Raw genomic sequence first — 12,517 nt, 5'->3', positions numbered from 1 at the left:
GCTGAAGATGTTCTATAGGTCAGTTGTGGAGAGCGCCCTCTTCTTTGTGGTGGCGTGTTGGGGAGGAAGCATTAAGAAGAGGGACGCCTCACGTCTTAATAAGCTGGTAAGGAAGGCGGGCTCTGTCGTGGGCAAAGTACTGGAGAGTTTAACATCGGTAGCTGAGCGAAGGGCGCTGAGTAGGCTACGGTCAATTATGGATAACTCTGAACATCCTCTACATAGCACCATCCAGAGACAGAGAAGCAGTTTCAGTGACAGGTTACTATCGATGCAATGCTCCTCAGACAGGATGAAGAGGTCAATACTCCCCAATGCCATTAGGCTTTACAATTCTACCGCCAGGACTTAAGAACTTTTTAAAAGCTATTATTAATGCTTTTTGAGACGGTGATTTAGATGCATATCATATTTTTTTTTACTGAGTTAAGTATTGTATGTAATTAGTTTTGCTACAACAAGTGTATGGGACATTGGAAAAAAAGTTGAATTTCCCCATGGGGATGAATAAAGTATCTATCTATCTATCTATCTATCTATCTATCTATTACTGGTAACTTCACACTCTTCATGACCCCTGACACCTGGAATTTCCATCATACGCCAATGTCTTCCACAGTGAAGTCTGATGCAAAATATTTATTAATTTCATCTGCCATTTCATTGTCCCCCATTTCTACCTCTCCAGTGTCATTTTCCAGCGATCCAATATTGACTCTCGATCTCTTTTACACTTTATGTATCTGAAAAATACATAGATACTATGGTTGTGTCATCTTTTCTTTCGAGTACTTCTTCCTGTTTGGGATGTATATATCCTATGTCTTCTCCCTTGACAACAACCCTATTAGCAGATGAACTTAATGGGTACTTTGCATTTGTCTTCACTGTGGAAGACACTAGCAGTGTGCCAGAGGTCTGTGACTGTCTGGGAGTGGGAGTGAGTGCTATTACTAAGGAAAAAGTGCTAGGCAAGTTCAAAGATCTTAAGGTGGATAAGTTACCTGGACCAGATGGACCACAACCCAGGGTCCTGAGAGAGGTTGCTGAAGAGATCACAGATGAAGAGGTCACAACATTTCAAGAATCACTTGAAAGATTGCAAATGTCACTCCACTCTTTATGAAGGGAGGAAGGCAAAAGAAAGGAAATTAAAACCTAGTTAGCCTAACCTAAAGTGTTGGAGTCTGTTATTAAGGATGAGGTTTCAGGGAACTTGGAGATAAATGATAAAATCATTCAGAGTCAGCATGGTTTCTGTAAAGGGAAATCTTGCCTGACAAATCTGTTAGAATTCTTCGAGGGAGTAACCGACAGGGTGGACAAAGCAGAGGCAGTGGGTGTCAGTTACTTCAACTTTCAAAAGGTTCAGAGGTCCAATTTAATGTCAGAGAAATGTATACAATATACATCCTGAAATGCTTTTTCTTCACAAACATCCACAAAAACAGAGAAATGTCCCAAAGAATGAGTAACAGTTAAATGTTAGAATCCCAGAGACCCCCCCCCCCCCGCTCCCCTCCCTCCTGCACGTAAGCAGTGGCAAGCAACAATCCTCCCTCCCCCACTGGCAAAAAAAAAGCATCGGCACCCACCACTGAGCACTCAAGTGTGAGCAAAGCAACAGCAAAGACACAGACTTACAGTTACCCCAGGGACTTGGCGTTTCATCCGGCTTTCGACATACCGCAGGCATTCTCTCTCCCTAATAAGGGAGAGGGAGGTATCTCCATTTTCCCAGCAAGTGCAAGACATAACAAACAACTCACTGGTTTACGATGTTAAAAGTCTGTTATGTCGCTTTTTTTGAGCTCTGTGCCTGAAGATCTCAAAGATCCTGGGTCTCCGGGCACACAGCTGTGGATATTCCGACTCCCCCGATGACACACGGGTCTCCTGCTGTGACATTGACCCTCGATCTGCCTGTCTCCAGAGCCCCGAGATCTTAGGCTTCCAAATCCGAGTCGGACTCTTAGGCCCGCCCTTGGCGTGCCGAACAATGGCCAGTTGTGAAACCCCAAGAACAGGTCCCATTTCCTGCAAAGAACCGAAGCCAGTGTGTAGAATCGAACTGAAAGGGAAAAATAAAAATATTAAAGCTGTTTCGGAAGATGTAAGTAAAGGAGTCGCTGTTTAGCATCATCATTACGCCTGGTGTTTGATAAGATGCCACACGTAAGTCCGCTTAACAGAATGAAATCCTATGGCATTACATGAAAGTTAATGGCATGGATAGCAGAATGGCTGACAGGCAGGAGGCAGTGAGTGGGAATAAAGGGGGCCTTTTCTGATTGGCTGCTGGTGACTAGTGGTGTTCCGTAGGGGTCAGTATTGGGTCCGCTACTTTTCACGTTGTTTGTCAATGATTTAGATAATGGAATTGATGGCATTGTGGCAAAGTTTTTGAAAGATACAAAGATAGGTGGAGGGGTAGGTGTGCTGAGGAAGCAATATGATTGCAGCAGGACTTAGACAAATTGGAAGAATGGGCAAAAAATTGGCAGAGGGACTACATTGTTGGGAAATATATGATAATGCATTTTGGTAAAAGGAACAATAATGCAGACTGTTATCTTAATGGGGAAAAGGTTCAAATATCAGGGACTTGGGAATCCTCGTGCAAAAATCCCAGAAGGATGTGTTAACATTGGAGAGAGTCCAGAGGAGCTTCATGAGGATGATTCTGGGAATGAAGGAGTTAATGAATGAAGGGCCTTTGGCAGCTTTGGGCCAGTACTCACTGGAATTTAGAAGAATGTGGGGGAATCTCATTGCAAGCTGCCGATTATTGAAAATACTCGATAGGGTAGATGTGGATGTTTCCTATGGTGGGGGTATCCAGAACTAGAGGACACAGCCTCCAAATTGAGGGGTGACCTTTCAGAACAGAGGTAAGAAAGATTTTTTTTAGCTAGAGAGTGGTGAGTGTGTGTCTATTGGTATTTTTAAGGTGGAAGTTGAAGGTTTCCTGATCGGTCAAGGCATCGAAGGATATGGCAAGAGGGCAGGTGTATAAGTTTGAGGGTGGATCTGGGAAGGCAGAGCAGACTCAATGGGCTGAATGGCCTAATTCTGCTCCTGTGTCTTATGGTCTATTATTTTTATGCATTTCCTTCATCTGATTACATATCTGTTTCTTAATGTCTCAGTGGCTGTTAGGGGTCTGTAGTACAATATCATTAGGGGTCTGTAGTACAATATCATCACTGTGATTTCACCCTTCCTATTCTGAGTTCTACCCAAATGGACTCTGTGTCTGACCCCTCCATTATGTATTCCCTGACTAACAGTGCAATTCCACTCCTTCTTTTACCTCCTCCTCTATCTTTTCTAAAACATTGAAAACCTGGTACATTAATAATCCAGTCCTGCCCCTCTCTCAACCATGTTTAGGTAATGACCAGAACATTGTAGTTTCATGTTCTGATCCATGCTCGAAGTTCATCACCTTTACCTATAATACTCGCAGCATTAAAATATACACACTTCAAACTTTCGAGCTGGGGAGAAGGCCAGCAAGCTGGGCTGCAGAGGGGAAAAGGGATCGGCCATGATCGAATGGTGGAGCAGACTTGACGGACCAAATGGCCTAATTCTGCTCCTGTGTCTTGTGGCCTAACCCATCGTACTTGTTATTTCAATTTGCCTTTCAAGACTTGCCATTACATCTACCTTCTTGTCCGATCCTTCCTTACTGACCTGGGGCTCTGGTTCCCAGCCCCCTGAAAAACTAGTTTAAACTCTCCTGAGTAGTATCAGTAAACCTCCCAGCCAGGATATTGGTTCCCCGCCAGTTCATAGAACATAGAAATTGACAGCATGTTACAGGCCATTCAGCTCACAATGTCACGTCAACCATGTAACCTACTCTAGAAACCGCCTAGGATTTCCCAACCGCATAACCCTCTATTTTTCTAAGCTCCGTGTACCTGTCTAAGAGGCGATGTTTTGTGTGTGTTGCTTTGGATTTACAGCATCTGCAGAATTTCTAGTGTTTCCAGTTGATAGATTCGTTGCTCAGTGTAAGTTGTCCAGTGATTAGGCTAGTTTTCAATGGGAGAGTTGCGGGCGGTGCAGCTCGTTGGTCCAGATGTGCCAGTCCCATGCTGTTTATCTAAAAATGATTCAAAAGGTTCCATTTATTATCAGAGAATGTGTACAGTATTCAACCTGAAATTCTTACTCTTCGCAGACATCCACAAAAACAGGCAACCCCAAAAGAATGAATGACATAAAAACATTAGAACCCCAAAGAATCTTCTTCCCCCTCCCTGCGCAAGCAGCAGCCTCCCCCTCCACCTTGTGAGAACGTTGCTAGAACCGGGGGGTTTATTGCAAGGAGAGACTGGACAGGCCAGGACTGTGTACCCATGAGAGAGACGGTGGGGTGGGGGGGGGGGTGCTTAATGAAAATTTATAAAATCCTGAGGAGCTAGATACGATAGATGATCATAGTCTGTCCCCCCCCACCCAGGGTCAGGGAGTCTAAAACTAGAGGGCACAAGTTTAAGGGGGACGTGATGGGCAGGTTTTTCACACGGGGAGGTGGGTATATGGAATAAGCTGCCAGAGGAAGTGGAAGTGGTAGAGGGTGGAGACCACAACAGGTACGTGGAAAGTTTTCAAGGGATTGTGGCCAAGATTCAGATAAACAAGATAGGTTCAAGTAGACCACATGGTCAGCATGTTTGAGCTGAGCTGAAGGGTCTGTTTCTGTACCGTTATTCTAAGTGGAGATTTTGTTCAGAGGGCTATCGCGGATGTGATGGGGAGAATGGCCTTACTGTGTTATATTATTGTTCTCAGTGCCTCTGACCGACGCTCGTCGCAGGAGGCTGTTGTTGAGGAGCTGAGAAGAAGTCTACAGTACCCACCCATGGATGTGAACGGTCAGTATCATTTCCACAGAGCTCGCAGTTCTCTCCCTGTGAACCGTCCTTCCATCAAAATCTGTCTGCCCCACCCCCACTGGTTCCTGCTGTGTTCGGGCCTCTCTCCCTGTGAACTGCCCTTGCATCGAAATCTGTCTGCTTCTACCCCCATCAACCCACCCCCACTGGTTCCTGCTGAGTTCGGGCCTCTCTCCCTGCATACCTCCTCTCCCACCCCCATCAACCCACCCCCACTGGTTCCTGCTGTGTTCGAGCCTCTCTCCCTGCATACCTCCTCTCCCACCCCCATCAACGCACCCCCACTGATTCCAGCTGGGTTCAGACCACTCCCCCTGCCCACCGCCCTTTCACTGAGATCCATCCACTTCTGCACTCCAAACGGGCTCCCACTAGGCTCAGACTTGTTTACTTACCCACCACCCTTCCACTGATGTCCATCGAACATCAACCCATCCTCTCCCCGGGCTTCAGATAGGCTTGGACCTTTTGTCCCTGCCCGCTGCCTGTCCATCAACATCCGTCTACCTCTCCCCTCCCTGTCATAGACCCACAGCACAGGAACAGAGGCTTAGGCCTGCGATGTCCATGTTAACCCTCCAGTACCCATCTAAAGCAACACCACTCTACATGACTTGGTCCATACCCTTCTCTGCCTTGGTGATTCAAGTACTTGTTCAATGTTGTGAGGGTTTCTCCCTCCACCTCCTCCTCAGGCAGAAAGTTCCAGATTCCAGCCTCTCTGGGGGAAGAACTAACCCTCTTCCTTCTCACCATACACACATTTTTTACCCTAAAAATATCTTCATCTATCAGTACGGAGTTTGAACAGTCTCCCTGTGACTGTGGGTTTCCTCCGAGTGCTCCAGTTCTTCTGCTTTTGACTTTTAATGGCAATTGGCAGTCCAACTTAAAGGTGCATTACCACAACCAACTGGACTGGAGTGTGGTGTAGAGAACTGGGAAATAAACCCCTTACTGATTCTTTTTCAAATGAAAACTAAATTACCCCAAAGAGCCCTATAGGCTGTAAATAATGAAATACAATACTGTGAATTAAAGTCACTTCAATAGAGTTTATAAGTGAAGACTGTAGTTAGTGCAGCCTGCATTAGATTTCTTTCAACCTTATATGCTTCACATTCTATAAGTGTGTTCAACTGTTCCATAATGACAAAACTACACGACCCAGAATGGTGTTTTCCAACATGATGCAAGGAATAATTAAGCACAGTATGCCCAATTCTAAGTTGAATGAATACAATTCTTTCCCTTCTTGTTTTACCCCCTTCTCCCATCAACCAAACAGTTTTATGTATTCTGTAAAGTTGTCTCCCCTAATGCCCATTATCCCACAAGTCTTGCCATAATTCCCTAATCCTTAACCCTGCCAAACTTATCATTTGCAAAGTGAAAGGTCTACACTGCCTATAAAAAGTATTCAGTCCCTTGGAAGTTTTCATGTTCTATGTTTTACAACAGTGGATTTAATTTGGATTTTTTTAAAACTCTGATCAACACAAGACTCTTTCATGTCAAAGTGAAAACAGATCTCTAAGAAGTGGTCTAAATTAATAACAAATATAAAATGCAAAGCAATTGCATAAATATTTACCCACTTTAATATGACATCAAATCATCACTGGTGCAGCCAATTGGTTTCAGAGGTTACATAATTATTTAAGGGGAGATCACCTGTGTGCAGTCAAGGTGTTTCAGTTGATTGGAGTAAAAATACACCTGGATCCAGAAGCTCCAACTGCTGGTGAGTCAGTATCCTGGCAAAAACTACATCGTGAAGACAAAAGAACATTCCAAACAACTCCGCAAAAAGGTTATTGAAAAGCACAAATCAGGAGATGGATACAAGAAAATTTCCAAGTCACTGAATATCCCTTGGAGTGCAGTTAAGTCAATTATCAAGAAATGGAAGAATATGGCACTGTTGTAAATCTGCCTAGAGCAGGCCGTCCTCAAACACTGAGTGACCATGTAAGAAGGGAACAAGTGAGGGAGGCCACCAGGAGACCTATGACAACTCTGGGGGAGTTACAAGCTTCAATGGCTGAGATGGGACAGACTGTGCATACAACAACTGTTGCCCGGGTGCTTCACCAGTTGCAGCTTTATGGGAGAGTGGCAAAAGAGAAAGCCACTGTTTGGGGAGAAAAAGCTACATGAAATCTCAGCTAGAGTTTGCCGGAAGGCATGTGGGAGGACTCGGAGGTCAGCCGGAAGAAGGTTCCATGATCTGATGAAACCAAAATTGAACTTTTTGGCCATCAGACTAAACGCCAAGTTTGGCGTAAGCCAAACACTGCACATCATGAAAAACACACCATCCGTCCCATGAAGTATGGTGATGGCTGCATCACGCTGTGGGGATGCTTCACTGCCACAGGCCCTGGAAGGCTTGTGAAGGTGGAGGGTAAAATGAATTCAGCAAAATACAGGGAAATCCTGGAGGAAAACCTGATGCAGTCTGCAAGAGAACTGTGACTTGGAGTTTCATTTTCCAGCAAGACAATAACCCCAACCATAAAGCCAAAGCTACACAGGAATGGCTTAAAACAACAAAGTTAATGTCCTGGGGTGGCCAAGTCAGAGTTCAGACTTCAATCCAATTGAGAATTTGTGGTTGGACTTGAAAAAGGCAGTTCACTCATGATCCCCATGCAATCTGACAGAACTTGAGTAGTTTTGTAAAGAAAAAAGGGGAAAAATTGCAGTGTCTAGATATGCAAACCTATCCACACAGACTCAAGGCTGTAATTATGGCGAAAGATGCATCTACTAAATGCTGACTTGGAGGTGGTGAGTGATTATGCAATCAATTATCTTGTGTTTTATATTTGTAATTAATTTAGATCACTTTGTAGAGATCTCTTTTCACTTTGACATGACAGTCTTTTTCTGTTGATCAGTGTCAAAAAAGCCAAATTAAATCCACTGTGATTCAATGTTGTAAAACAATAAAACATGAAAACTTCCAACAAGAGGGATGAATACTTTTCATAGGCACTGTATATCTACTGCCGAAATTGTAACTTTTTTTTTAAGCTAAGCATCAACCTCTTATTCCCCGCACCACCTCTATGTGCAGGAACCCACAAGAAGAGACATGTAAACTAATATTTTGAATATGAAATAAAGCTTGAAGAGCTTCTACAGTTACTCTGACCTACTGCTAGAATGACCTGTTTTAAGACTCAAAACCGAAAAAGAACTTGAATAAATTACAACTTTGCAAGGACAAATTTCCTCCACCCACTGTAAGCCCAAAATGATAGCATCTAAATACAATATGCTGATAAATGATTACTAAATGTTTCTTTATCATTACCATAAGACTATAACGTATAGGAGCAGAAGTAGGCCATTTGGCCCATTGAGTCTGCTCCACTATTCAATCATGGGCTGATCCAATTCTTCCGGTCATCCCCACTTCCCTGCCATCTCCCCATACCCTTTGATGCCCTGGCTAATCAAGAACCTATCTGTCTCTGACTTAAGTACACCCAATGACTTGGCCTCCACAGCCGCTCGTAGCAACAAATTCCACAGATTTACCAACCTCTGACTAAAGTAATTTCTCTGCATTTCAGTTCTAAATGGACATCCTTCAATCCTGAAGTGGTGCCCTCTTGCCCTCTTGTGGGGCTAAAATATAGCCAGAAGGCGAGGAGCAGCCCCTGCAGATATGTGAATAAGGGATGCAGTCTTGCAAACTCTGTGTACCTCAGATATACGGTCTCTTCGAGTCTGCATCACCGTAGACCAATTTCCTGCTGGTCGTCACGGCAGGGAGAGATAGGGCAGGAACAATGATGTGCGGAACCAATTAAATCAGCAATCAATGGCCAACTGAACTAATCTCTTCTGCCAGTCCATATCCTTCCATTTTCCTCATGCTCATTTGTCTATCTAAATGTCTCTTAGAAGTCACTACAGTATCTGGCGCTACCACCACTCCAGACAGTCCATTCCGGGCACCCACCGCTCCTCTGTGTAAACCGTGCCCCTCACCTCTCCTTTGAAATTATCCTCTTTTACCTTAAATACATACCCTCTGGTATTAGACATTTCAAATTCGCAAAAAAAAGATATTGTCTGTCTACTCTATCTATGCCTCTTATAATCTATAAACCTCTATCAGATCTCCCCTCAGCCGCCATCACTCCAGAGAAAACAACCCAGGTGTGCCCAGCCTCTCACTCCCTCTAATCCAGGCAGCATCCTGGCAAACCACTTCTGCAGCCTCTCCAACGCCTCGACATCCTTCCTATAATGGGGCAAGCAGAACTGCATGCAACACTCCACCACCTAACCTCACCGTGCATCCATCCCTCAGCCCGACCTGAGGCGAGAGTTTTTGGGTTCGAGGTGCCCCTCCACGCAGTAGGGTGGTGACTCCCTGGAGGTCGGCACTGACCTCTGTATCTGTGTCCTACTGCAGGCTATGTGTCCGACCCACTCAGCACCATGCGATACAACTCCTGCAGCAGTGGTAGCCTGGAGGAGAGTCCCTGAGGTCCTAACGCCCACCGGCTGGGCAGTGAGGGAGGAGAGTCCACGTGATCCTATTGTCTGCCAGTAGAGCCGTGAGAGTGCGGGGACAGCGGCCGGAGGAGATGATACACAATAAATAAAATGACGTCTGGTCACAGTTTTCCTGACCTGAACTTGTTCTCAAAATTAACACAACGTTCAGGACTGCCGATCTTACCCAGGAATGGATCTCACAGCTTCAACCTTAAAGGTCTATCCCTCCAATCTCTGACATCAGAGGGCTTTCCCAGAGTGGAGAGGGTGGAGTCGTTGGACCCACCTACCGGCACCAGAGACAGGATTCCAGTCTGGAGCCTTTGGGCCATAGTCACACAGCACAGAAGCCAGAATAACACTAACACACACACCAACAGCTCAGGGCACATCTGAGAAGCAAAATTCAGTCTCGGTTCGAAACGTCAACCATTTATTCCTCTGCAGCCTGACCTGCTGAGCTCCTCCACCATTTTGAGTGTGTTGTTTTGGATTTCCAGCATCTGCAGAATCTCGTGTTAATCAGAGGGCAAAAATAGTAGGGGAGGGCGTGAAGAGTTGGGCAGCATTACCAGTGCAGACTTGAAACATGAATTATTCCACTTAACCCCACCCCATCTATTTTATTCTGTCTTCTGCCCCTGTCCTTTCCAGACCTGATGAAGAGTCTCAGCCCAAAATGTCGATTCTTTATTCCCCTCCATAGATGCTGCCTGTCCTGCTGAGTTCACCAGCGTTTTGTGTGTGTCAGAATTAAAACAAGAATCAGGTTTAATATCATGGGCTTCTGTTCTGAAATGTGTTTTTGCAGCAGCAGTACTATGCAATACATAATAAAACCTATAACTTACTATAAGTATATACTGTATATATGAAAATTAATTAGTGCAAAAAGAAAGGGAAAATCGAGTTATGTTCATGGGTTGGTTCATTGTTCAGAAATCTGATGACAGATGAGAAGATGTTCTTGAAAAGTTGAGTGTTTATCTTTATGCTCCTGTACCACCTACTTGATGGTAGAAATGTGAAGAGGGCACGTGCTGGGCGATGGGGGTCCTTAATGACAGATGTTGCCTTTTCCAGGCTCTGTTTCATAGGCCTCCAGGTCACACTGTTCACAGATGGGCGAGGTATTTTTGAGCCTGCGTTGGGGCCTTATTGTGACAGTTCAGGGTCATGGACTGTTGGGACAGAGTGAGAGTGGGAGGGAGGGACGGCAGCAACAGGAAGCTTAGCTTCTCCCTGGGGATGGAGTACAAGTCCGCGGTAAAGGAATCACACATCATGAAAGGGGTTTCTGCGGTACAGAGAAAACCACACAATGAACCCAATTTGCAGTACATTAGACTGGAAGTGGTGCCGGCAAATCGCCACTTCTTTAAGACCAGAAGCCTTAGCAGCAGAATTGGGCTGCTGGACCCATCATGGCTGATTGATCATCCCTCAACCCTACTCGCCTGACGCTCTGACCTATCACTCTCCGCTTTAAATTTTCCCAATGACCTGCCCTCCACCTCTGTCTGTGGCACCGAATTCCACAGATGCACAGGTCCCTGACTGGTGGGACAGTAAGGGGAATCCTGCGGATGTACACGAAGGTATACGATAACGAGTTGTTGGCGGGGACAGTGAAGGTCAGCATCGTCTCCTCTAAACTGAGCAGGTTCATGGCCGCGCAGTATCTGAAATGCCCTGAAGCTCATAGCCTTTGCTGCAGCACAGCTGGAGTTTTTAAAACTATGATGGTGGTTTGGCATCCGTCAGTCTCGAGAGACCATGGATCTGCGCCTGGAGTTTCCAGGGAGCAGGCCTGGGCAGGGTTGTGTGGGAGACTGGCAGTTGCCCAAGTTGCAGGCCTTCCCCTCTCCACGCCACCGATGTTGTCCAAGGGAAGGGCATTAGGACCCATACAGGTTGGCACCGGTGACATCACAGAGCAATGTGTTGTTAAGTGCCTTGCTCAAGGACACAAACACACTGCCTCAGCTGAGGCTCGAACCAGTGACCTTCAGGTTACTAGTCTGATGCCTTGCCCACTAGGCCACACGCCAACACCTATAATGTTAATATAAATTGCTGTGCAGTTTTCAAGCCATTTAAAAAAATCCTGCTCACAGCAATGGTTGACCCACGCAGCTTAACCGTTGGAGATCAGGGTGTAGTGAAGGGTGCGGCCCCTACAAAATGAAAGGAGGAAGGGGAATAATTGTGGGGCTGTGCAGGGTGATCTGAAGTTGGTGGGTTGGAAGAGGAAAGCACTCTGCACCAGAGGAGAAGGGGGTGTAGGAAGTACATAGCAACGCACACAAAAGGAACTCAGCATCGATGTTTTGGGCTGGTCGTCGTGGCTATCCCTCCAGGTCGAGGATGATGGTCTTCATTCTGTTGATCTATTTATGGGCTCTCAAGTGGCTTATGAGTCCAATCTTGGCTTTGAAAGTTCTTCCTAATTTAGGACAGGTAGTTCCAGACGGCAGATCGGGCTTTGGTTGTTGCTGCCTCTCTTTCCATTTTCTTCTCTTGTCTTCTAATCTGTTGGCTTTGGAAGTTGCTGTTCCTTCTCGGATGATGGTTTGCCAGAGTTTCCTGCCCTTGGCATTGGTTTCCCAATTGTTGATGTCGATGTTACACTTCTTCATGTTGGCTTTTAAGGCGTCTTTGAATCTCTTCTGTTGTCCGCCTCTTTTATGTTTGCCTTCTTTAAGTTGGGAGTAGAAGGTTTGTTTCGGCAGACATTTGTCTTTCATCCGAACAACATGACCACTCCACCTTAGTTGGTTCTTGATGATGTAGGCTTCGATGCTCGTTGTTTTTGCTTCATTTAGCACACTGACATTGGTTCTTCTATCATCCCAGCTGGTATTTAAGATGTTTCGAAGATAGCGTTGATGGAACTTTTCAAGTGCCTTCAGATGTTGTCGGTATGTTGTCCAGGTTTCTGATGCATACAGGAGCGTTGGGATCACCACTGCTTTGTACACTAACATTTTGGTGTCTGTTCAGATGTCATGGTCATGAAAGACTTTTGTTCAGAGACGTCCAAAAGCCATTCCAGTGCATTGAAGACGATGTTGGATCTCATCATT

At 45.4% G+C, this 12,517-nt stretch overlaps 1 protein-coding gene across 5 annotated transcripts in view; it reads left to right on the top strand.

Annotated features, from left to right (window-relative positions):
* tnni3k (TNNI3 interacting kinase) overlaps positions 1 to 10,287 on the top strand; it is a 125,765-nt gene extending 115,478 nt beyond the window's left edge. For all 5 annotated transcript variants that reach the window (XM_073062482.1, XM_073062479.1, XM_073062478.1 and 2 more), the window contains 2 exons: positions 4,807 to 4,889; positions 9,346 to 10,287. In XM_073062482.1, coding sequence (XP_072918583.1) covers positions 4,807 to 4,889; positions 9,346 to 9,419 — 157 coding nt within the window. In that variant the 3' untranslated portion in view covers positions 9,420 to 10,287. The remainder of the gene's footprint in view (positions 1 to 4,806; positions 4,890 to 9,345) is intronic.
* Positions 10,288 to 12,517: the final 2,230 nt, after the last annotated feature.

This window comes from Hemitrygon akajei, chromosome 12 (genome assembly GCF_048418815.1).
Source record: "Hemitrygon akajei chromosome 12, sHemAka1.3, whole genome shotgun sequence".
Lineage (NCBI taxonomy): Eukaryota > Metazoa > Chordata > Chondrichthyes > Myliobatiformes > Dasyatidae > Hemitrygon > Hemitrygon akajei.
The sequence above is the reverse complement of the archived record's forward strand: the minus strand, read 5'-3'. Positions and strand labels throughout refer to the sequence as shown.